Source organism: Poecile atricapillus, chromosome 1 (genome assembly GCF_030490865.1).
Source record: "Poecile atricapillus isolate bPoeAtr1 chromosome 1, bPoeAtr1.hap1, whole genome shotgun sequence".
NCBI classification, from domain to species: Eukaryota; Metazoa; Chordata; class Aves; order Passeriformes; family Paridae; genus Poecile; species Poecile atricapillus.
Window position 1 is genome coordinate 144,343,803 of NC_081249.1, and position 25,994 is coordinate 144,369,796.

Sequence of the window (25,994 nt, forward strand, 5' to 3'; positions counted from 1 at the left end):
CATTTTGCCAGAGACACTATACTAACAGGTTCAACCAGGGAAAAGGTGGACAGGGTGACAGGGGACGGTGCGGGCGGAGGGAGCAACCATGGGCCCTGAGGGGCGACGGGCACGGCAGAACGGCCCTCTAACGCCTCTTTGACCTTCTCCCGGCTTTCACTTGGCTCTCGTGTGGGAGACGCGCCCTCGGATCCCCATCAGAGCGCGTCGGAGCTCGACCAGCGCCGCTGGCCACCCCAGGCACAGCCCAGCACGGTCTCCCCACACAGTCCGGGCACGGCAGCCGCCGTGATCCCTCCGCCAGCGCCGCCCGTCTCCCTCCGCCGGCCCCGGCGCCGCGGTTTGATCCGCGCGGGCCGCCGTAGCGCTGCCGGGCGGCCGGGCCGGGCCGGGCGCGGCGGGACGGGCGGGCGCGCGCCCCTGCGCTCCCGGGCTCGGCGGGCGGGGCCCGGCCTGGCCCCAGCGCCTGCCCGCACCTGGCACCGCGGAGCCGCCCCCTCGCTGCCGCCCCCTCCCTGCCGCCGCCGCCCAGGGTACGGCCCCCGCCCCGCCCGCGGGGGCGGCCCGCGCCGCGGCCCCTCCTCGGGGCAGGCCGGCTGCATGGGCAGGCGCTGCGGGGCACCGTGGGCGCCGGGATCGCCGTTCCGGGGCGCCAGGTAGGAGAGGTTCGGCGGGGCGGGCTGGGGCTGGGGCTGGGGCGGGGGCAGGAGCAGGGGCAGGAGGCGCGGCCCCTCACCCGCAGTGCTTGCCGCCGCAGGGAGGAGGCTGCCGGCTGTGCTGGCTTGGACGTTTCTCTCCTCCTCTCCTCTCCTCTCTTCTCTCTCCCCTTCTCCCTCTCTCTCTTTCTTCCCCCGCCCCCATTTTGCACAGAAGCCGGGAGGATAATTCACTGCAGGCTCTGACTGCATCCCTCTTCCCCCCAGCCACCACCGGCTCTTCGGGAAAGGTGAAGGTGTTGGCCGGGGGGTCTGTAATCCTTGGCAGCAGCTCAAGTGCCTCCTTGATTCACTTTATCAATAGGAGTGGGGGGATGTGAAAACATCAAATGGCTTTATTATCTGGTATCACACACTATATGTAATTGTGTGGACTTAAAACAGAGATAGATTTGTGAGAGTTAAAAAACTCCCTCGTGTGTATTCTCGGGGTTTTTCTGTGACTCGGTGTTTAATAGTCAAGCACAGCTTTGTGCTTTCCAGGCTTGTGAAGCATAAGGTGGAATGGATGTGTATGGAGCTAAAGCACTGGGGGGGAGGAATTTTTGTCTTTGTCATAAGATGATATTGAAGTGCAAAATCTAAATTTTGGATTTGGGAATTGGTATGGATGTGTTAATTAATACTAAATGGATGATAATTTGTTTGGAAACCTCTGAAAACAGTAATGCTGCCTCCATCCCTATAAGCTCTTGCATTTATATTTCTTGCAAAGAATGAGGCTAGAATTGAATTTATTGTGAATATCATATTGACTCACAGCACGTCTTTCAGTTTAGATTGCTGCTGATTTGATCCTCTGGAATCTGCAAAAGGAAAGTCTGCCAGCCTCTGTGAATATCTTTGCAGTGTAACAGGAGTGGAGTTCCCGGGCAGAATCGCGGAGAGATACGTGAATGTGCGGGAGCAAAGCTGAGCACTTTGGTGTTTCTGCCTCAAACCTGGGCTCGTTCCCCAGGCACGGTCTGTGTGTGGGGTGAATACCTCCGTGGCACCTGGAGATGATGTCAGTTGAAGGGTCTACGATAACAAGTCGGATCAAAAATCTGCTTCGCTCCCCTTCCATTAAGCTGAGAAGAAGCAAGCCTGGGAACAAGCGAGAAGATATAGGCAGCAAGGTGAGTGCTCTGTGGTGCAGCCAGCATGCTTTAACTTTGTTGTCTAAGTTTCTATCTGTAGTGATAATGCTGCTTTGGGAGACCTGGTAAAACTGTAGAGTGATGCAGAAGAACTGATCCATGACTGGTCTGTCTTTTAGTTGGGGTCTTTTATTTGCTGCAGATCCTTCCTGAAGCTTGTGCCCTTCTTTTGAAGCATTCGTTTTGCCTGTGTGATATGAACCCAGTCTATATCAGAAAGCTTTTGGGATTTCCCACACTGCGGTGTGTAGAGTTGTTAGAGATGACTGACAGGAGAAATGCAGCGCTCTCTCTTCATGTTACCAGCTGGTAACCTGCATTACTGGGAGCTGAGGATACAGAAACACCTGTTGTGTGTAAGCAATTGCTCTTACCCTGCAAAGGAGCGTTCTGTGAGCATGTGGGGAAGGGAAGGATGACATGAAAGATGTGAAACATGTCTTGGAGGTGGCTGTTCAGATAGGGTCTGTGTTCCACAGGCTGGGGTGTCCTTTACTCTGTGTGCCTCAGACTACCTTTCCTGGGGGTTTTCTTCTGTTGGGTATAATTGGTTCTTAAAATCCATCATTCTTCATGGTGTTTTGGAGAATTCCTGACAGACACTCACTCACTGGGAACTGACTGGTGTCATGAGGAGAGGATGACTTAAGCCTGGCTTCAGGGATCATAAGAGCTGGGTGGCATTGCCTTGTGCTGACAGCAGGTGCCTCTGAGTCAGGGCACCTTGTTCTGCCCCTACCACTGATTCACCTGTAACCCCAGGCAAATCACTCAGCCTTTGTGTAACTCTGTGTCTCCATAAATAGAAAATTTAATCCCTCCCCTTTTGTGAAGACTTGCTAATAAATAAGAAATGATTGTAAGCCATGTCTGAAAAGTGTATTAATTTGTCTCCAATCAGTAATGCTTCAAAATTTCTCTCTTGAAGTGAAGGGTGTATATAAAGCTTCAGGGGAAGTAAATGACACTGTACCTAAAAATGGTCTTTCCCCAGCATGACATATGTTCTCAGAACTCTGGTTCAGGTCAGAATTTCCCTTAGATGGCTCTTTAATACCAAGGGACACAGTATTCTTCTCTTGCCAAGCAAGAGAAAAACCATGGCTTCCTCAAAGTTGTCTAGGGGAAAGTCCTTGGTGCTTGTGTTTGACCTCAGTGTTTTTCTAACATAACAGAAACAAGTTTCAGTCTGTGATTTGGTGTGTGCATAAAAACACCTGGGACTAACACTGGCCATCATACATATCACTCCTGAAGGATCTTTTCTGACCTGCAGGAAGGAGTCTTTGAGGCATCTTTGTCTCTTGGACATTTTGAGATTGCTCCAAGAGCTATATGAAACTGTTTAGGTGGAGGCATGGAAGGGCCAATCAAGTTGGCCATCTCAGCTAATTGATTACATAGGATGGAGCTGGACTTTTGCCCTAAATGAATGCCTGGAAGATGATATTGTGCTTTGCATATGCAGATGTAGGTGAAGACCCAGCTCTCAACAGCCCTCTGAGTCCCTCAACGTTTTATTGCAACCAGATACTCAATTTAAGATGGACAAGCAACCTCAGTGGCACTGCTTAAACTGACATGAGCTGTAGTGGTTTGTTTTTTTTCCCCTCCAGTGGGAAGTGTCCTGTCTCTCTCTCCTAAAGAACCCTTTGGGCATGTGAGGCTTGCCAGGCTGTCTCAATGGCTAGGGACAGACCCCTCGGGCAGTTTGTCATGCTGAAGAGAAGGCCTGTGAAATTGCCTCCTTTCAGTGAAGCAGCCGTGTAATGCTGGGCTGGCCGTGGGCAGTCTGTGGGAGGCTGGCTCTGCAGAGACCTGTTTGTGCATTGCTGTGGAAGGGGGAGTGTGGGTAAGTAGAGATATTTTGCATGATGGCTGTGCAGGACATGCAATGTGTTACTTGGGATCTGTACAAGAGAGAACTTGTTCTGTGACTTCCACTAGGACTTATTTCTTGCTGTAATTAATGCATATTTTTTTACTGTAGAGCTCCAGGAGATCTCTACAGAAGCTAAACTAAGAGCCAATAGATAATCATGGACATTTAAAAAAAGGAAAAAGGGGGGAAGGAATTGGAGGTCTAAGTAAAGCTTGTTGACAAATTGGATGTAGTGTTTGGTTTTGTTACTGCTTTTTGAAAGCTGCTTTTGTTTTTTGGGAGTCCTGATTTTTGTTGCTGCCTGACTTGTTTTGCATTTAGACTTTCCTTTTTTTGTGTGTCTTCTGATGTTCATGGCTTGAATCCGCTTTTGCTGTGGTCTCCAGATCTCTATTTTTTGTATTGAACCAATATAGACCTAGAGTACTGTGACTTAAGTCTAAGGCTTTTTGACTGTTGGGATTTGTAATGTTTTGGTGTGGCAGTTGGAAGCTAAAATTTCCTCAGATAAGTTGATTGGCCTGCGTTCAATTTCTAGAGGATTACTAGCCCTGCCAGAAATCCAGCCGTGCATCTGGTCACCGTGCTTGTGATTCCAGTAGAGACACGGGGTTAAAAACTGGGCACTAAGTGCCTTTGAATCACCCTGCAGGGCAACACCATCAGGACAGAGGGAAAACTCAGGCCTGACCCATCTCCCATTGTTAAAATGTCCTGGTTGCAGTAGTACCCTGCTCACAGAAGTAATGTACTTAAGCAAGTACAGTTCCTGCAGGGGTTGTTTGTATTGCTGAGCTCTACACTTGTAAATATAAACCTCTTTTTAATTGATGTAGCTGTGCCTGTTTTAGGGGGGGATGGTATGTGCGGGTATCCTTAGTCAAATCAGATTGTGAATGTCAACAAATTGCTACAAAACCTGCTACAAGCTTTCCCTGAAACGGGAAGCCAGCGAATCAAAGAAACACATTTGGAATTTGCTGCTGGTTTCTTTGATCTCTTCTGTTTTTTCTAAGCCAGAAATATTTCAAGTTGCCTGTTTAAAAGAGTGTTTTGACTAAAACCTGAATTCCTCAGCGGGAAGTCATTGAGCAGGGAACTGTTATGTTGTGGTCTCTCCCCTCTCCAAGTGGCATGCAAACGTGCAGCTGGAGTGCCTGGTCCTGCCCTACAATGCTGGGTTGGACTGGGTGGCTCTGCAAAACCTTGAGAGCATTTGTTCTGAAAATGAGCCCTGACTAAGTTGCTCCTAGTGGGACAGGGTTTCCTGTCTTCCTTTGGTGAGACATGGTCTGTTCTTACTGCCAGCCAGTAGAAACAAGTACTTCTGTGTGCTTCTGTGTCCTACCAGTGAGGTTGCACAGATTTAAGAGGAAAGCAGATCCATGGAAACTTCAGACTCCTCATGTCTTGTCATTCCCAATGAAGTTCTCCAGCTTCTTAATCCCTTGAGAAGCTGGAGGGCTCAGCTAGGACCACAGGCTGTCCTGGACACAGGAGAATGGAGTAATGTTTCTATCCTGACTGTAGCTTCCTGCTTTCAGCACAGAGTTCTTTTTGTTAGAAAATATCATGGCTTCCAACATGAATCAGTGTCAGACTACTGCTACTCTTAACTGAATCAGCTAAGAATTGCTGAACCTGAACTGGAACAGAACCAAAAACCACACAAGTTTAGTTCACTGATGTAAATGCATCAAAAATCATCACCTCTCATTCAATCACTTCAGGTGCAGCTGAGGCTTCTTGCAGAGTGGGATTCTTTCTAAGTCTTTGAGAACAACTTGGTCCTGCAGCAGCAGAGCCTGCAGGGTTCCCAGGGAGCTGGATGTGGGGCTGAGCAGCCTGTGTGGGTGAGTTAAGGAGCAGCCTGTCTGATGCTGGCATAAGCTTTTCTTTTGGCAGGATTTGGAAGGGCCTTCTACAAAATGATGGTGCTTTTGAGGAGCTTTTCAGTGCAGTATTACCCCATTCACCTGTTTTCTTCCACTGCAGTCTGAGGAGTGCTCAGCCCATTATCTATGGGACCGGTGCAGCCAGGGGCACAGCTGAGGGAATGCCTCTAAGCCTGGTCTGGATGTCTGCTATTGTGCCTGTTCTGCTTCAGCATCCATGAATATTGCTTGACCCCAGTTGATAGCTAGGGATCTCTCTCACAGCTCTGCACTGCCCAGTCTAAACACACCCAATTGCTTCAACATCTTAGGGCCTCTGTGTAGAGATAGAACGGATTTCATGTCTGTCTCTGGTCAGGCTTGTAACAGTGTCCCTTGAAGCACAGGACAAAGTCTGGTTGGGTCCTCCATAGCCAGACCTGCATTTCCGTGGTGTGTCTGTATCTGTAGATAGTCAGTGGAACAAATGGGTGTCAGGGGTTGAATGCTTCCCTGTTTGGGTTGCTCTGGTCCCCCCTATTCCATCCTTGGATATGTGGTGCTCAGGGTGATTCTGTGTTTGTTAGCAGTTTCACATGCAGCATTTTCTTGTTCTATTCTTCACTCTGTGAATTATATGCCTTGTCCTGAAAATATAGGGTGATTTGTCTAGCTCCCTTGGTCTAAACGTGAGTGTTAAATGTGACTTACATTCACAGAGCATATCTAAGCCAGAGTTTTTCTGCTGGTGAACTGCAGGGCCAGTTGACTTTGGTTCTTGAAATATAGTGGCTATAAAAGCATATAAAAATTCAACATATTTGGTCTTGTCATCTGCAGTTGTATCCATGAAACACTGTGATACTTCTTGCCAGTCTTGAGGCAAGATTGCTGGCAAGATCATCCTTCTAGCCACCCCTAAATCATGTGCTGTTTTTACTGTGAAAGACAGCAGGAAGGCATCTCCATGGCAGGGAGAGCATAATGATGTGCTGGGGTGAAGTCAGCATAAATAACACAAACCAGGTCATTTGTCTCATGGGTTTTAATGGTTCTTGCTTCCTGTGGATGGTCATACAGTGCTTACCTGGATAGCCTTTCAGAGCTGTTGTGGTCCTGCCTTGAATGTTGAACTTCACCTCCTTCAGATGAGCTGGGTCCTCTGAGAGGGCACGTGGGACTTGGCTAACCTGGCTGGAGAGGCTCACAAGCAGGTTTTACACTGTTGCCCTGCTGTGCTGGGTGAGCTGTGCACAGAATCCCCTCTTTTGTCCATGGGCTGTGAAGCGTGTAGTGTTTGCCAAAGACCTGGCTGGGTTAGTAAGATGGCAGAGGTCAAGGCTGCTCAGAGGTGTTGCAGGTGGTACATTTGCTCCTTGCTAGTCAGAGCTGTTGTTCACTGTGGTGCTGAGGGAACTGATGGAGAAAGGCATCCTCAGACACAGTGGAAAGAGACCTCCTTCAGAGTGTACCATCTGTTTCACTAGCTGTGTGCTTGAGCCTTGCTGTGGTGTATCACCTCATGTGTTTCAGGAGGGCAGAACAATTGAAGTGCTGGTTGGGAGTCAGACCAGGCTGGACCAATATCTGGTTTTCCATCATCAAGGATCTGCAACCACCTGTAAAATGACTTCTATATTATTTTACTGTCCTCTGTGTATAATGGAAAGTAACTACAGGGCACCACCTCCATTTCTGGCTGAGAAAGTGGTGGTCAGCATTTTGATGACCTGGAAAATTGAAGTAGGTATTTTGTTTCCTGTTGATCAGGTCTTGGGGAGAAGTTGCTTGATTAGGCTTGGTACAATTTTCTCTGTGAGCATGAAAGCAAACAACATATACTAGCTACTCTTTGGCTTTTTTCAAAGGTTTTGATGTTTGGTGCCAGGAGTGATGTTTACATGGCACTCAAACGATCCTTAGCCCTGACATTAATGCTCAGTGATCCCAGCTAAGGACTGAATAATTAACTATCACCAAGCCCAGTTTCAGTTACTTCAGGCTTGTGTTTGTGCCTGGTGTACCTGCCTCCGCATAGCTGGCAGTTTCTGAGGACTCTGGTATGTGCATAGCAGGGTTGCAGCACGCTCGCTGCTCTGGTTCCCAGCTCCAGATGTGGGCTGGTCCTTGTACCTGAATCCCTTTAGGCTTTGCTGAGGCTGTACCCACCAAAGGGCGGCTACTGCAATTCAGAAAACCCTCCCACTATTTCCTTTCACCACAGGGCTGCTTATCCTTGCCCTGAGCACGTTCATGTGTTGTGCAAGGAAAGTGCAACTGAGGCCTGCAACTGTTGTAATCAGCTGTGCTGTGTGATCAGTATCCAAAAATATCAATGCAAAGGTGACTTGTTGTTAGTATTTGTATGACCACAGACTGCAAGAGCATCCCATCTCTCTACCTTGCTTTGGTGAGCACTGGACAGATGGGATAAAGTAGACCCAGCCCAGAGGAGCTTCAGGCTTAAAAAGCTAAATGGATGGAGAGAATGGAACATGCTTTTTCTACACAGACATGGTTCCAAACTCCCACAGGAAGTCTGAGGCAGACCTAGAAATTGAATCTCGATCCTCTAAGGCCAAGTCCTAGCCTTAGTCACAAAACCCAATCTCTTGTAGATTACCAGGGATGTTTCTCACCTCTCCCATGTAAGGGTTACTTGTGTTCATTTAAGATTATTTGCTTGAAAATGTGCAAACTGTGCTGTTGTAAATACTGACTTGGTCCCATTGTCACTAATCATTTCAATAGCTCTGGTGATGATGACTTTCCAACAAGCTCAAGCAGATTAAGCACCATCAGAATTAGAGCTGTGGAAACCCCAGTAAGCCTTGTAAATTTGCTAGTGTCCCAGGAGACCAGTACTGTTGTTAGTTACTGTGAGGAAACTGATTGAAAATAGTACTGTAGAAGACTATGAACTGCTGGTGTATTCAGAATTTCCAAGTTAATAGCAATAAAAGTCAGACCTGCTTGTTCTCCCAAATACAGTATTAAAATTCACAGTTGGTCAAGATAGCTAATGTGATATAACAACTGATATGAGATTTCTTACCTCATGAAATTTTGACAATGGCATTCCTTCCTTACAGTGATGCTTCTTTAATTTCTGCATCTCCCTGACATTTTGCACAGTTTGAAATTTCCCCCATTATGGATCCAGAGAGACTCCTTTCTCTGGAATATAGTAGTTTATCAGAGGTTCCATCTTAGTAGAGAGTCATAACATTAACAAATGTCTTGAGAGCAGGCAGATGGAGGAGTTTCTGAAAGGAGAAAGCAACATTATGGCAGTGTCCATGGATTCAAGGCTATAGAGTTGTAAAGCTTCCTGCTCCTGTTTCTGCTCCCAAGTAGGCGCTGTGAAAAACAGTGCTGCCTCTTCAGAAACCCTTCCCTATTGACAGACAGGCCCAGCACAGGGCAGTTGTTTGAAGTGCCAGTATTGAAGTGCTAGCTACCTCTCCTGTGCTCAACAGTGGTAGCCTTTGAGGTCTGTCAAGGGCTTTGAAATTGGCTGCTCACCTTTGAGTAGTACATAAGGGGCTGCTTGCCTTTGAAGTCTTGTTTGTACTAGGGATGCTTTCATTTGCAAAAAAAAAAAAAAAAAATAAAAATGCACCATGGCTCAGGCCAGGCTTTGCACCAAAGGAGCTTGAGTTCATTGCACAGTCCCTAATGCAATCTAGATGCTGGAGATCCTGAAACATTGAATAAGACTGAGGGTGAAAGGAGTGTCTGCAAGACCTGCCTCCTTATTTGGTGGCAGGTCTTGGTGCTCCGAATTCACTGTGCTGTGTGCTTTGGCCGTGGCCATGCTGTGACTGGAGCCGTGAGGGAATAGGGATGGTTTCAGAGGTATCCCGAGGGAGCATGACTGTCAGGGTGTACTTGGCTAAGCACTTGCTTGTGCTAGAAAGAATTAGTGAGCTGAGATCCAAAACCAAGCTGTCTTAATAGTAACACAGTATCAAAAGAGTCTATTGAACGATCCTGTCCCTCAGAGAAACAGGCTATACCAGTGAAAGGACTTCTTTCTGACAGTTATGTTTCATCAATACTAGTCTTTTCTGCAAGAACTTTGTGTGGGCTGAGTGATGTTTTTCATGCTTTTAACCAGTTCTGTGCTGCTGAACTGTATAAAGGAAGAGTGAATCTTGAAATAGAGCTGTGTAAGTTTCATTTAAAATACAATTAAAGTTTTTAGGTTCTGTGCTCTGCTATTCAGACTGTCTCTGAGCCTCTTTTTTTCCTCAGGGTAAAACAGACAGGATACTTTTCCACTTGCTGCAAAGCGTCCCAGTGTCCAGAGCTTTAAAATAGCTGCATAACTCCCTGTGTTTGGCTTATCTCCCAGTTTTGAACTAGGTATAGCGGTTCTGAGCATAGTTGTTTCAAACCTGCTTTGAGGGTGTCATCCTTCTTGAGTAGCTGGGTCCAAAAGCATTGCAGACTGTAAACTAGAACTGACAAATTTGGGATCTGCTTTTTGTGCTTAAGCCCATCTTGTCCCAACTCATCCAGTTTTCTTGGACTGAATCGTGGCCAGATAGACTTTAGATATGGTTCTGTGTACCTTTCCAAACTATGAGGGCTGGCTGGAGAGTGTTTGCCCAGTGTCTGCCCCAAACCCTGCTATGGGGTGGAATGAGTGGAATGGATACAAGATGACAGAGTATTCTTAATGCATGAACTAACATTTCTGATGGGTCTGTGGTAGGCCTCAATGAATGTAGCTGTTTCTAGAAGCCTGAGCAGCTTTTGAGGCTGGAATTGGGATTCTACTGTCCTCTGCACTGAGAGGATAATCTTCCTCCCTGATAATCCGTGGCTTGTGCTGCCTGTCTCTGCAGGCTTCCCAAGCTAAGCTGTTGAGATGTATTAACACGCAATCAGCAGCGTGAATAACTGGTGCTGGGGGAGGATGAGGGAGAGGTGCTCTGGGTGAGAGGCAGCTTTCTTCAGTTTCCTTGCCATTGCTTGCTTTGGCTGTGACTTCTGAAAGAGCAGGTCTCCTCCATCACTTTTGTGGTGAGTGGTTTATGGACACTTGCTTTGTGAAGTTCTTGGCCCATTTTCTGTGGCAGGGCTGCAAATAACTTTGTTGATGTCCGAGACCTGCACAAAATACTTTTTTGATGGAGCCATCAGTGGAAAAATGAGTGTGGTGTTGGGGGAGAAGATGCAGTGCCTGGACTATCTCTGCTGTGTGTAGAAGCTGCTCCAGGCCCTTGGAATGAATGTCTCTGCCCAGGAGTGTCAGTGTGTAAACACAGCTGTTAATAAAATGGCCAGGAGGCTGATTAATGACTTTCTACATGGCCTTCTGGAGCTGGGGTGACAGCCAGTGGGCTGCACAGCACTCGGGCCACAATTGCATGGCCTGGCATGCCCGCTTGCTGGCAACTTCATGGCTTCTGCCTTGGCTTCTTTCAGGTGCTGCAGCCTCCTGTGGCCGTGGACATGTGGTGTGCTTGGGCAGGGGCACTGTGACCCTGCCTCTGGCTCTGTGGGTAGCTGGTGCCTGGGGAGGGCCCTCTGGCCCTTGGTAAGCCTGCAAAGCTTAGTTTAAACACATGTTTGGGAAAAGGAGTCAGCCAAGCTCCCTGTCTATAATATGCTCAGAGTCTGTGTTGTTCCAGACAGTGCCTGGACTTTCATGGTGGAACTCTGGTGGCTAAAGTTCCTGGCTGACCAGCAAGGCTGGGAAAGACCACCAGATTGCCCTGGTTAGTAACATTGCCCACCATGGTAAGGCATATGATGCACTGGGCAGCTTCTGGCTTTGCATTTCTGCCAAGGAAACTGAATTGTCTCATGAGTTTAGAAAAATCTGCCTCTTTGGTAAAAGACAAGTGTTTTACAGGGCACCTGGGGATCTCTGAGGTTACCAGGGGTTGAGAAATACTGCTCACTGTGGGCAGTCATATGATGTTCTCCTGGGAAAAGAAGAGTACTTGTTGCAATAAGGCATTTAGTTTTGCTGTCAGTATTTTCCAGAGGTTTAAAACAATTGGGAACACTCATCACCTACTGCCTAAAGGTTTGTTGGCAAGCAAAATAATATCTTCCTTTCTGCTCCTAGTTTTTTCTGGCACTTAGGGCCTCTTGTACTGGGAAGAGCAACCCGTCCCTCCTTAGCTGGCAGCATTGGTGGAGGAGAGGAGGAGGCTGTGTAAAGAGTACTATAACTGTCCAGACAGAGACGAGCTGGTATTCCTGCGCTGGGTTGTGGGGAAGGGAGTTGGGGGCCTGAAACATATTTGTGTAACATTTGGGATTAGTCGAGTTGAGGAGCTCTCATGCTGAGGAGATGGCAGAACTATGAATCATTAGTGATCTCTGTAGCTGCAGAAGCAGTTAGGACAGAAAGAAAGGCTTAGAAACAAAATCCATCATAAAATGTCAAAGTGGGTGGTTTCCCTTGCTGGGGAGAGGGTCTTGTCTCTGGACAGCAGAGGGAATGTTGTCTATGCATTGCAGCCATCTCTCTGGAAGATGAATTTGCTTCCAGATCTGCTGCCTGTGTTTTGTCCCATGTCCTGCTCTCCCAATCTCTACTGTGATTTCACTTGGATGCTTTTCTCAGATCCCCAGAAAGGAAGGTACTGTAAAGAGCTGCCAAGCAGGGTTTTGCCTTGTAGAGTGTACTTAAATACTGAGGCCTGGTTGGATGATGGTATGATTATGTTTCTATTTTTCTGTGTGTGTGTGTGTGTGTTTAATACAAAGCTCGTAGGCTGTTCTGGTTGAGTGTATGTTACTTTTCTTAGTGTGCCTGTCAGTACAGTAACTTACAGCCTGCTCTTTTCCCCTGCTTATAAAGTGACACTGGTATTATGTTTCAGCTGTAATGTACACAGTCTTACACAACTCTTTGTAACGTTTTTAGAGTCGTGATGACCTTGAAAGGTTTAAAAGAAAACTGAATGCAAACTCTGGCACCATTCCTGTGGGTGCTTCAGCATGTGCTTAATTTTGTGGTGAGGTAGAGTGTGAGTGGTTCATTTCACCCAATGAATGTAAAGATAAGTGTCTCTGTGGCCAACTGCAAGATCAGAGTCTATGTGTGATGATTCATTTAATGCACGTAACTGTATCTGTGTGCATGCCTTATATGTATATCATGCAGTTGTTTTCATCATGTTGTTTTGACCAGCTCAGCAGCACTTTGTTCAATAATCCATATTTCCTGAACGTATTGCTAACCAGTCCTGTGAAACCTGGAACAGTGACGGTTTCTCTTTCCCTGTTTCACATTCCCCAAATAAGCAGTTGACCAGAGAAATTACATTTTTGTTTTGTACCCCTATTATCACCCCTGAAATTTGTTTCCCCCTTTCTCCCCATCTACAAGCTTTCTGACAGTGTCAGAGCCTCCTTTGATCTAAGCAAGATGCTGACCTGGCATGCTCAGGAAGGGCAGTTCCATCCCTGAAATTGCAAACAGGTTTATGCAGGATAAAGCTACGTTATTTATACCCCAGGAGAAGAGACGCCTTGTCTCTTCAGAGGCCTGAGATGGCAGGCATTAACTTTTCCACTTCCCATAACCAAAGGTGCCTTACCTTTTTAGATGCTTCTGAAGTGTTGGTTATGCTTTCTTCCTCTTTAAAGTTCAGTCCCATTGTGTTCAGGCGAAAGAAAGGCAAGCTTTTTTAAAAAACATGTTAATCACATATCTGTCTCCCTGTCCACCCTCCCGCTATTTAGTTACTGCAGAGAAAAATGTGATGAAAGGTTTTTATGCATATTGGGAGGACTGACAGGGCTGTGTTTGAAGCTGAGAAGGACAGTCTGGTGAAAGGCATGGTAATTATCACCTCTTGCTTTTCTACATGTGGGCTGCTGTTTGCAGCTTGGCTCAACTGAGGTGGTATTAAAGCCTAGGCTCAGCACTGGCAACGGTAACCTGTGAGGTTTCTAGCAAGTGTGTTCCTCATCTGTGTGTCACTGAGGCCTCTGCAGTGCTGAGGTAAATACCCTTTAGGTGTTGGGCCAGGGCTCCTGCTCCTTGCCATTCTTATTTCTTTTCAGTGTGCAAGCTTATCAGTACTGGGTTCAAGTCAGACTCATTGAAATATGGTAGCACTGCTGATATTTTCAGTACGGGGTTTGCAAATAGAGCTGTGCACATCTAACTATCTTCTGTTTGCCCACTCTTAAGTTTACAAAATGCAAGTGGATACTGGCAGATGCTCTGTGTATTGCATGTCTGCCCTTATGTTGGCCCACACCCTGGTCACCTCCATGTGGTGTCTTGGCAGTCAGACACTATATCTTGATGTGACAAGAGCTGGCTGTTAACTTACAGCCATAAATCTGTTGGGGCTACAGTGGAAGCCTGTCAGTGCTGTGCAGGTGGCAAGAGGCTTATTTAGCTTCTGGGTGGATAACTTTTTAAGTTTTTTTTCCTATCATGGCTTGTGTTTCTGCAGTTGTAGAGCCTGTTCTGGTTACAGTGGAGTAGCAGTTAACAGAGTTTATGGGACATTGTTTCCAATTGCTGTGGTCTAAACATATGTACACCAGCATTGAATTACTTCTGCCTGGAAATAAGCCACAGAACTATATATAAAATGTGTTTGAACTGGTCCAGTAGTGTTGTTGGTATAAATAGAAGAAAGTGGTAGACCCAGGGCTTCCCTTCCTTACAGCTGATTCAAGATGACTTCCCAGATACTTTATCTTCAGTGGAAAAGGCTGTGGAAGGTGGCTGAAAGCAACAAGAAAATGCCATATGGCATGCCTTCAGGGGAGAGCATAAGTGCTTGGGTCTGGAGCATTGGCTTCCTGCTTGAAGATTGTTTGGTTCTTTTCTCTCATGGTGAAACATCTGTCAGAAATCCGATAGGATTCAGTTTGCAGCAGCCTGGTGGTCCAACACCACAGAGTTTGGTCTGTGGCAATCTTAGTTGTTTGTGACTCCAGAACCGTTGCTGAGCTTGCTCAAACTGTCAGATGTTTTCCTCCTCAATCTGTTAGACAGGTACTTGTGGAGCTGTCTTGATCATCATGATGTCACACATTGTAGGGAGCAGAATTTTCAAGTGGCATCGTCTGTGGTTTCACAGGTGCATTGGGATGCTGCTATCATCTTTTGAATCGTGGGGAGTGTGCACAGGACTTCTCCCAGGCTGTGCTTGTGAACGTAACTCTTGCAATTTAGAAGTAGCTTTCTGGTTCTTTGTCGAGATTGTTTAGTGCAAGTATTTTCTCGGTCAGCTTGACTGCTGTGGCAGATTGTGCTAATTTCTGTGAGCCTATCCATCAGTAATAGGTTTGTATCTCACCTAAAGGAAATGTAGGAAATGACCTCTGTAGAAATAGCAGAAAGTACTGATAAGCACTGAGCAGTCATTTTTAGTCTTTGTTTGTGGATGATGTTAATTCCATCTTTAAACTCTAAGTACTTCTTTCATCTTTGGCTAATTTTTAAACAGATCCTTCCACAGTATTGTCTCAAGTGCTTTATTGCAGGTATCAACCTGCAGCTATGTTTGCAGGTGGAAGTATTTTCTTTCTTTAAACAGTCTGATGCAATTAGAAGAGACACAAGACTGTGTACATGTGGGAATGTTTTCAGATTTCAGTGCTCCACAAACAATTCTGCAGTCATTTCTTTCTGCATTTTTGTTTAAGAGTCCAAATCATCAGCTGCGTTCATTCAACTCTGGCAGGCCATCAGCTCTGTTTCATCCAACACCTCTTCTCTGGCTGGTGATGGGAATTGCAGCCTGGCTTCATGCAGGAGCTAGTTCTGGTGCAGGGGTGACAGTGAAACTTGTATCCAGCAGTTGCCCACTACCTCTCTGCCAGTGCACCGCAGCAGGGAGTGGACAGAAGCTGCATAGAAGCTTTACTGCTCTCTTTTTGCTGGAGAAAAATGCAGTTTGACCAGGGTTAGCATGGCGGTTCAGCACAAATGTCAGTCAACAGCGATGTTTTCTCTTGGGTTGCTCTGATCTTCAAATGTTTGCCTGGTTGCTATCTCCCTTCTTTAAACTGCAGAAATGTGCTTAGTTCAGATATTTCTGAACTACATGTGTCACTCAAAGTTATTTCTTATCCAGAGAGATTCTGCTAAATGCTTCTAAGTAGGTGAATGTGTCTAAACCTATTTACCACGAAACTGGGAGGATTGCACCTCTGCTGAAGACTGGAGTTCCATAATCTCTACTTTTGCATTCTGCTTTTTACAATAGCAATTTTTGCTAAGAACTAGAAATTTAAAAGCAGTAGTGCTTTGTGAAGTGTTGAAGCAACAGGAGTTGGTTGTGAGCCTGGTTCCAGGGTTTTCTGAGTTTCTAAACAAGAGCAGTAAAGAAATGATGGTTATCGCAAAGGTTTGAAACATGACAGAAACCACATGATAACAAAACCAAGGATTCTTAGAGTCTGTGGATAAAAATTGTTTCCTCTGAGTGTGGTTTTACTTCCTCAGTTCTCACATTTGGTAATTCTACCAATTACCCATGCTCCTGGACCTAAGTGCAAGCTAGAAGAGACTTTTTTTCCCAGAGCTACTCCCTCTTTTAGGGTTTTAAGGGACTTAGATGGCAGCCTACTCAATTTTGGTTTTTTCTTTCTGTTAAGTCACTTTAACAGCTACTCAAATATGTCATCTTGTGTTGGTCTACTATACCTCTTATTTACAAAATTAGTTTCCTTCAGGGAAATAAACTGAAAAGTGCTTGGGAAAAATCACAGGAAGAAGTGATTTAAGGGCAGAGTAAGTGAAGAATGAAAGCAAGTTAAAAGAAGGACTTAATGAGTTTGTTTAGGATTGCTTTGTAGTTACCTTTATAACCTTTTGTCTCTCTGTGGTTTATTGTCTAGTGGTGGTTTCCTCTGTGTGTGTGCAAAAATGAGAGGATTGATGGTGTTTCTTGCTGCTGACTTACAGGAAGAATATTCAGGTCTTTGGGATGCTGGGTCTAGGTCATAAAACTTGTAAGAAATTTGAACTATTTGGAAAAAACTAAACTGAATTCTGTGTCTGCTGTGACTGTTGAATGATGATTGCTTCTCCTGGAGTACCATTTTGCATCTTTGCAGCAGAAAGATGGCTCAGTGGTGTGTACCTAAGTGAACACATATGGGTTTGCTGGAGTTGTGTGTGCTGGTGGCTGAGCAGCAGGGGCAAGTGACAGGAACACCGTGTTAGAGGTGAAGGGCTTTCCCCTGTACTGTAACAGGAGGGGACGTGGCAGCAGGTTTGTTGAGGAGATGATGGAAGTCAGTGCTTGTGCTGTTCTCTTCAGTTTGCTTTATGAATCTTTGGCCCGTGTTCCTGTGTAATGATTCCCCTGGGGGATGTGGTCTCCTTTCTGTCTGACAGGACAAATCTCTTGGGTACTCAATATGCATGTTGATGGACAGATGTGAAAAGCTTCTTAATTCCAGGATGCATAAAGGGCAAGATACTGATAAAGTCTATTCTGTAAGAAGCTTATCCTTTGGAGCAGAGGGCAGGGAAGAGTGCAGGAAGGGACTGTCTAGAGCTAGGCAGTGAGTGCTGGCTGGGGACGGGCAGGAATCTTAAATGTCTCCTTCTATATATACTGGCTGGCTTGGGCAAAATAAAGAAATTTCTCATGCTTTCTTTTGATTAATTGTTAAGCATCCTTTGAAAATACTGTCCTTGGCTTCAAGCAGGAGTGAGGTACAACAGTGATGCAGCACGATCTATGCAGTAGATAGCTGCTGAAATTTGGGAGGGAGTAAGATTATTCCCAGTTCTGTTGCTAATTCGTTGCATGTTCAAGACATTTAACATCAGTGTTTGTGTGGTATTGCCACCAAGTCCTCTTACACTTAGTTGTAGATTGCCAGCTGTGTGAGAATACATGCTGCTGTAAGTACAGCAGGGCTTCGTGTTTGTTGGGACTTCTTCCAAGTACTGTGAAACAAATAATAAATAGTTCAGACAATGTTTAGGGAGAGATGGAATACTAATCTGTTTACCTCCTGCCTCCTTCCACAGGGATGTTGTCTGTGTGATAAATGCTTTGCGCTTCCTCTGTCCTTCCTGTTGTATTTATTCCCATCTTAGCATCTTTTAAATTGCTGATATGTAATTTTTTAACTTAATTTAAATCAGCTTACAACAAAACAGTTTTCTCATTCCAGGAGAATGCAAGTATGTGCTTTCCTCCATAACATCACTGAAATCTTAGGGAGATGCATGCATGGGAGGGTAAGGTGTCTTGTCCTAGGGTGGTTCAGGTGGTACAGGCAAGATCCTTCAGGTGACAGGAGAAGTGAGGTCTCTGACCTCCTATGGCAGGGACAGATACCTGCTCCATGTAAGGAATCCAAGCATGAAAAGGTGGGGCTTTTACTTATAGTCTCTTTAAGACACTACTTACAGTCTCTTTAAGACTTTCTACAGCTGTGTCGTTCTCTGGAATGCATAGTTGCCTTCATGGCAGTGTGGGGTGGGTAGGTAGGGGTGAGATCTGGCAGTCAAAGACTTTTAGGGCAGAATGGCTGTGTAAATCACTGGTGAAGGATAAAAATTAATTGATTTGGCATGGGGTCATGGGTGAATAAAGAAATCACAAATGAATTATGTGTGTTGCCTCAGGCAGGCTGATCAAAAGGCTTCTCTTCATCCTGCATAGCTCTGTGTGTTCCCCCAAGCCTTGTCAAACAGTTCACAGATCTGTTTACACCAAAAATAAGCTCCAAAGAAGAAATTAAGGGGAAGGAGATTGTAACATGATGCTTTTCTTGAAGTGCTGAAGTGGCTTTCCTTCTGTGGTTCCCCTCAGCAGGGTTGACTGTGGGGAAGGCTTTCTGCTCCCTCTCTTTCAGTCTGTCTTCTCTGTGTCCAAGTTTAGTTTAAATGTATGTGTTGTTTATAGAGTTCAGCAGGAGGTGATTTAGGGGGAGCTCCTTGCCATGACGGTATCAGTGTTAGAAGTGCTGTGTTATGAACCCTGTGTTTGACTGCTTCAGAGTCCAGAATTATGTGGTGCTGCCACGGTTTCTTTGGAGTGTATGCCTGAGAAACTGTGGACTTTTAACTGTTGCCTGTTTGCATTTAGGAGCGTGCTCAGCTCAGGGTTAGGACCAAGAGGAGGGACTTCAGCAAAGCCACAGAGGGAGCAGCCTTGCCAGCCTGTGCCAACATTCCTGTTTGGCTCTTTTCCTTTTTCTTGTCTCTTGCTTCTTGTGAGTGCTAAAGTCTGGGCGAAACAGAGGGGAAAGAGCCTTTCCTATCTGGGAGGTGATGATTAATGATGATGAACAGTGACCCTTATGCTGAGGGAACCATTTGTTCCTGCTTGATTTCAAACCCTTATATGAGTAACTGAAACTCTGCCCAAGGGAGCTATATTGGTGTTTTTTTTTTTTTTTTCCTGTTTATTCTCACTGAAGCACTTTCTTTGCCTATATTCAGGCCGCTGTGCATAGACCTGGGGGAGACCAATATGTACGACTGCCAGAAAGTCAGAAGTTGCTTCCACTGTTCTCCACTGTTGGGACAGATTAGAGGAGTGCTGCAAGTTTGCATTTGCACCTAAAACTTGTATAGGTAGTTCTTGATGCAGGGGAAAGTGAGTTGGCTCCATCTTCTACTACAAAGAAAAAAAAATCATTGGCCGAATTGCCTATGTGGGAGGGCAAAAGCATACCCTATGTAAAGTATGGTATCTCGTCTGCTCTCTTTCCTTGTGAAAAAGTAATGCACATTTTCAAAGTGGAAACATCTGTTCCTTGTGAAGGAGTGATCCTGCAGAATTCCAGGTCCCAAGAGCTCAAGGAAGGGTTTCTTTGAAGCCTGCCCACACAGAGGTGTCTCTGTTGTGTTACATGGGGCTTAACTGCCTGAGGAGCTGGACCAATTGACTCTGTGTGCAGATGCTTAGTCTGGAACAAATCAGGATTGGCTCTTTGTGTACCAGCAATACCTGTAACCTGTTTGATGTCACTTTTTCTTTTTAAGAAAGAAATTCTTAATTCACATTTCTTTTTAATGCATTCATTTAATGCATTCATCACACAGTCTTCACAAACTTTGCTTACATCAACAAAAAAGAATTTCCCACACCAAAGTGAAAATAGCCTCATGACAACGCTGATGGATGACAATGGTGGACGATTTACACACTTTGTCCCTGTCCCTTCACCATGCTTGTACCTCTGAAGCTCAGATTTTCTGAAAATTTTATGAAATCTCATGTAAGTCTGAGTTGTTGTTGCTTTTACAGTGAGAATGACTGAATGGTAGAAGGAGAAACCACTGCTTGTCATGCCTTTAGCCAGAGTTTGTAAGGTTACCTGGACCTCTCCTCAAACCTGCAGTATTTAGGAAGAAATTGAACTTGGTGTGGGGGTAGGAAAGAGAAAATTGGTGGACCAGGCTGGTGTTAACTGAAGAAACAGAAGATTATTTAATGATGGCTAGATTGTGATGTAGAGGCCGGTAGGAAATTAACTCTTTATGTGTCCTGTTTGCAGGCTGCAGGAACACTTGCAGGTGTTTTCTTCTGCCAGTTCTAAGTTCCCTCACTATGGTTGCTGGTAGAAGTTCTTTTAATAGCCTCCCACCCACTCCCTGGGGCTATGCAATGGTATTTATGGCCTGCCCGGGACTGCCTTTCTTCAGGTGCATGAAGAAGAAGGCAGCAGAGTGCAGATTCAGCACATAGCCCCTGACAGCTGGGGCTGATGGGTCAGGAATGCAGCCCTGACAGCTGGAATTGGACTGAAAGTGGCCAGCACGGTGGGGAGGCCAGGAGGGGAGAGCAGGCAAGAGAGGCTCTGTGGAGACATGGACAAATGCACGCACACTGTGGAAAGACACAGCCTGTGGGCTGCTTGTGTTCAGTTTCTCCCACCTTCATCCCTGATTTGTTCCGTTTTTCCAACCATCTGGATAATTTTGAATAAATTTGTGCACACCCCTGTTGCAACCCCTCTGCAGCATGCCTGGCAGAGCCATTAGAGCTGAGGGTCAGTACTTCCACTGGAATACCCTCCATCCCATATCTGCTTTTATGCAGGTTTACAAATGTAATGTAATGCTTCCCATAACTCAGTGATTCAAAACCTTTCAGCAAGTCAGATTTTGCTCTTGCTATTCTCGTGTCAAGGAGTGCCATTCATAACTTATGTTGGGGAGATTGTTCCCTGATGTTCTTAAAGTGGTTATCTTGAAATCAAATGCATAGAGTTGGCAACTGCTTGTGTCATACTGTGATGTTCTGGTCAGGTGTTTTTCTGTTTTGTTTTGCTTAGTGAGTTTTTGGGTTTTTTTCCTCTTCCAAAAAAATTGTTTTTTTTCAATTAGTTAATTGTGAGGGCTTGTTCAGAGCTCTGAATCCTTTTTCCCATGAGTACTGTTTTAAACTGGGCATTGGCTGGAAACACCTCAAATGTCAGAACAAATTTGCGTCGTGGATTGCATTAAACCAATTTCACGGTCTTGCAGTAGTTCCTGGAGGGTCAATTGGGCAGTTGATGTGAGTGCAATGGTGGCTGTGGGCAAGGCTTACAGTGAGAGAAAAGGAGATTTCTCTGTGAGCCAGAGACCTCTTGAATGGGTCATGTATTGGAGCTTGGTTTGCTACTGCTGCCTTTTGCAGGTGGAATATTTTCAGTGTCGAGCTTGTCAAGACACCAGTCTTTCCTAGTGCTAGTTGCTGAGGGAAGAAAGACTGGCTGGAGAAAAAGGAGAGGATAAAAAAACCTCATTAAAAACATATAATATATATATATGTAAAAGAAATTTAAAACTGCATATTTTTTATGCATATACAAAAGCAGGGGAACACATTGGGTAGATGAGTGGCAGAAATCAACTATGGAGCTGAGTGCTTTTGTAAATCAAACACCTCCTGCACTTAATTCCGTCCACCCATCTTCAGCCCTTCCCCTGTCAGACCAACAATAAAAAAAACCCTAACTCCCCCCCCCCCCCCAAAAAAAAAGAAAATGCAGGGGAACCTGGTCCAAAGCCAGACTTTTGCATGTTAAGCTGAAGTGCAAAATGAGTATTTCACAGCTGTGTTATAAAGCCCTGAAATGAAAGCTTTGCAGTGGAAATGCTGACAGCCCCTTAAGTAGAACAGTATAATGTAATTAATGCTCTGTGTTTTATGTGCCAAACGAAGCTCAGCAGAACTAAATGTGAAACTTCAAGCCTTTGTTTTTCTGCAGCAGTAACAGGACATCAGACAGTGTGTTCAGACAATGGATTAGCGCCTACAACGTGTGCACTGCTCCCTGGAGGTTGGACGTGCTTTTTTGCGGAGGGGCTTGGGGGCAGCAGCAGCAGAGATGTACAAACAGGGCCAGCTGTGAGATTTGGCGCTCTGTATCAAATTTCACTTATGTAAGATAGACAGCTATTTCTTAAATGCTGACGCTGACAATGTACAGCTACATTTTCAGCATTTTCACGTATTGGATGCCAGAGTGCGTTGATACGACTTTGCTGTGTAGCAGCATGGAAAACATGTTGGAGTGCATACAGAGGTGCTGAAAACTCTTGGGAGCAGAATGTAGTGAGACAGACATGCAAACCACGGTGCTGTTGAGAAACTCAGGCCTGATGTTGGAGCTCCTTGTGTCAGTGTATTGGAACAAAGAGCACTGGGGTCTCAAGTAGACCAGTAAAGGGTTTTTTTTTTTCTGGTTGGATTTTTTTTTTTTTTTTCCTTTTTTTAGGCTAAAGAACAGATGATTATGTAGCCACTTCCCTGTGCAAGAGTGTTACTTACTTATTACTGATTACTTGATCTTCTAGGGAAGGCTTTTCAAAGTAACCCTCAGGGGTTCTGTATCTCCGGGATTTCTGTGCCCTTTGCTTTTTCGGGACCACGTGCCTTGGCACATGTATTATTTATATGCCTGCTTTCAAGCAGGAGAGATGGATAAGGGCAGGCACATTGTGCAGTGGACAGTAGATGAACTCTGATGGATGTTGTCTTCTCATGCTGACTCCATGCCTCTGCTTAATTAAATGGATTTGAATGTTAACTGTGTTATACATAGGCCCATGGGAAGGCTTTTAAAATAGAACTTGTCTGCTTGTGGATATTTACTGAAGTAGCCATTCTGGAGTGGATTGGAATAGTTGTGCTGCAAGAACTGTCTCTGAGGATGCTCTTGATCATAAATGCTCACAATGGCATGGAGAGAAAGGGGCACATTGAAATCAAACTATTAATTCAAGAATAGGATTTTCCATTCTGTGGGGAACAGACAGGATGGAATTGGTGATAAGTTTCCAAATGCAAGGCAGCCGCAGTTCTTATCTGTGACTTTGTTGAGCAGGCTGACTTCTTTGTTTCTCTCTGCAAATTATCTTAGGCAGATTGAGAGTAAGGTATTAATAGGAAAAAATGGAAAATAAAACAGACTATATTGTCCTGCTCTGTAAGCACTTGCTGTGGCCATGCCTGGAAAGCTGCATGTGGTTTTGGTGTTTCTCTTTCATCTCAGGAATAATGTAGGGGACATGGAAAGGCCTTCACAGAAGAATTGATAAAGGATATGGAATGGCTTTCAGGAGAGCCATAAAGTGACTTCAGGAAGATTCTTGTACTTGGAACACAGGTGACTTGGGGTGATAGTATAGCTCCTTACAAAATTGTGAGCCACCTAAAGGTGGTGTCTAGGGACTGACTGTTCACTGTCTCTTCCCATAAAAGGATTGAGGCATGTAAAATAAAACTATTAGAAGTGAAATTAAAAACAAATAATGAAAGGTGATTCATCTTGCAATATATCAGACTGGTAGAGTTGCCAAAAGATGCCTTGCCAAAAGACGTAGTGAATGCTAAGCTTTTATAGATAGAGTGGATAAGCTCATGGTAGAGAATTCTACTGAAATAAGTTAAAAATAGAGAATATCTATTTTAGACTGGAAGACTGACAGAAGGTGAGAAAGAATCAAATTTGTTTTCCTTGATCTTAAACTTTATCCATACATTTCTTTTTACCATTCTTCCTGACTTTCCTCCTTTGCTTTTGGCAGCAAAGGGAAAAAGAAACCAGGGCTAGATATTGGTCTCTGATCCAAGGGGGCCAATCTCATGAAGTCTGGTACAGACATTATCTGTTTGCTGAACATGGTTTTCTCCTGCCTGATGCTGTAGGTATTGGGGCTTATGGGCAGCTCTGTACAGTAACATCAGTTTTCTCCCCTTGGTTGCCATTTTGAGCACTGGAGAGTAGCACAAATCCTCTCAAATGCTTTGCTTTTTTATTTCCATGCGTAAATAAATCGTGCTTGTAGTGAAGGATGAGATTTTGGGCCTAGAAGAGGATGAAGTCAGCACAAGAAGGCAGGAGGTGAGATAATCGAGTCAGAAAACTTTAATTTCTTTGTCATATGAGTGTGGGGATGAAGAGCTGAAGTACTGTTGAACTCACACTTAGTCTTTTGCTGGCCTGGGGAGAATGGTGGGGTGGGTGGCAGCAGGCTATTATTCAGCCTACAGTCAAAACTCTTTGAGGGATGCCTGGTGGCCTAAAGCCTAAAGATGGCATTGTCTTGAAAATGTCTTTTTCTCTCTTTCTTTTAAGATGAAGGCAGAGCACAGAAATCTGCTGGTGTGCAAACAGGCACAGACACAGGAGCTCCTACCCAGCAGCAGGGGTTCAGTAGTGAAACAGTGCAGCTGTAGGCAGAGTGTCTGTGACAGGCAGGACTGTCCATGTGACGAGACTGTCCCGTTTGGCACCTGTGGAAATTATTGCTGTGCTGGGTGTGTTTATTACTGCTTTCTAACAGAGCCCTGGCTGGATGTGCAGGCCACAGTGTTTGTCTGCTGTACTCCTGTGCGGCTTTGCAAGTCTAGATGGTCCCAAAGGAATGCAAATGGTGGGAAAGAGCAATGTGTTTGCAGGGGGTGAAGTTGGGCTGAACCTTCAAGGATTTCTGTGTTGTCCTTATAGCATATGGAAGCAATTGTTTGTGGTAACTTCCTCAAAACAACAGAAACAGCTCATGCAAGTACAAAACGCACTCTGAGACCTGGGTGCAGCTGGTCAGATATTGAATTTTCTGAAAAGCTAAATGAGGCTGGCTGGGGCTGTTTAGATCAGTCTTTCTGAAATTATTATCTGCACCTCAGTAGGGAGGGAAAGATGGCACAGCTTCTTCCCCCAGGCATGGGCTTTCCCCACGTGCAGTGTGGGACTGTGCCTGATGGAAGCAAGGGCTGCTCTCAGATATGCTCTTTGACTTCCATGTGGGATTGGGCTGCAGTGAGACCTCCCTTTCTGGGAAGGCCCAGCTGCTGTGAATACCTCTTGGTACCTTGAGTCCTACAATTCAGGGCTCTGCTGGTTTTGTCCTACCTGTCTGCTGGTGTTGGAATTTGATGTGGAAGAAACAGGGCAAGGGATCTGCTTAGGCACAAAAATTTCTTTACACACATTTGTGCAGTTCCAAGGAACCTAATTTAAATTTAATCCTGTAAAATGGCTGAATATTGGATTTTGCAAGACAGGTGTTAGCTGCACAGGTTTTGGTGTCTGAGAGTGTATACTGAGCCTTGAAATTGGAGTAAAAGTTGACCTTAAAGGAATGGAGATGGGATGGTTCCAGCTAGCAGCGCAAAATGAACTGCAGAAGTGTTTTGTGTGTGAATCAATTCAATAACTCTCTCAAGTCGCATAGAGAACCTTGACTGAAAGTGCCAAATGCTATTAATAGAAGCCTCAAGATGAAGTAACAAATGAGGCTTGTCAGCCTTCTCTCCTGCCTCTAATTTAGTACAAATGACAGGTTTAGTCTTGCAGTTGTTTCCAGGTTTGGCTGAGGGTGTTGAGGTGGCCCATTAGTTGCCTGTGAAGGCCTGAGCAAGCAGTGACATGTCTGACAACTGTAGGATGCAAACTGGGCAAACAGAGGAGCTATTGGTAATGAACAGTGTCTCAGATCTGCAGGGGAACTTTCCAGGTCCTGTGGTTAGCTCAGATCAGACTTGGGAAGATGTGCAAAATAATGTGTTTCTGACTGGGATGTGCTGAAGTACTGCTTGGGAGACATACATGAGTGGCAGTGTTTATGGCTGTGTAGGACTGGGAGACTGCCCTTACCACAGGAGGAAGTGGTAACTTCAGATGTGGGATAATGGCAGACCTGTATCAAATCTGCCCTTTGCTGACAAATCTTAATTCCAGATTAGGAAATTAAACTTGATGTGTTTTTGCACTAATTAAACATATTAAGAATTCATTTATTTTAGCTGAAAAATTGAGAGGAATCCAGTTTATACTGTGTTGTTACCTATTGTTTTTTCTCTCTGAAATGTTATTCATTCTCAAGTTTTGTGACAAAGTTACTATACCTTGCCCCTATGTCACATAGTCTGGAAGCTGGTCATGGGGAAAAAGCTGTGGTGTATTGTGCGCAGGT

The 25,994-nt window shown here is 45.2% G+C and overlaps 1 protein-coding gene across 6 annotated transcripts in view; it reads left to right on the forward strand.

Annotated features, from left to right (window-relative positions):
- The first annotated feature begins 514 nt into the window (after positions 1-514).
- The window catches only part of MAPKBP1 (mitogen-activated protein kinase binding protein 1), a 99,757-nt gene continuing 74,277 nt past the window's right edge, over positions 515-25,994 (forward strand). For 3 of the 6 annotated variants that reach the window (XM_058839088.1, XM_058839117.1, XM_058839128.1), the window contains exons 1-2: positions 540-656; positions 1,491-1,834. In XM_058839088.1, the coding sequence (XP_058695071.1) occupies positions 1,718-1,834 (117 nt within the window). In that variant the 5' untranslated portion in view covers positions 540-656; positions 1,491-1,717. Of the gene's footprint in view, positions 657-870; positions 947-1,490; positions 1,835-25,994 lie in introns of all 6 variants that reach the window. The other 3 variants (XM_058839107.1, XM_058839098.1, XM_058839139.1) reach the window with 3 other exon arrangements.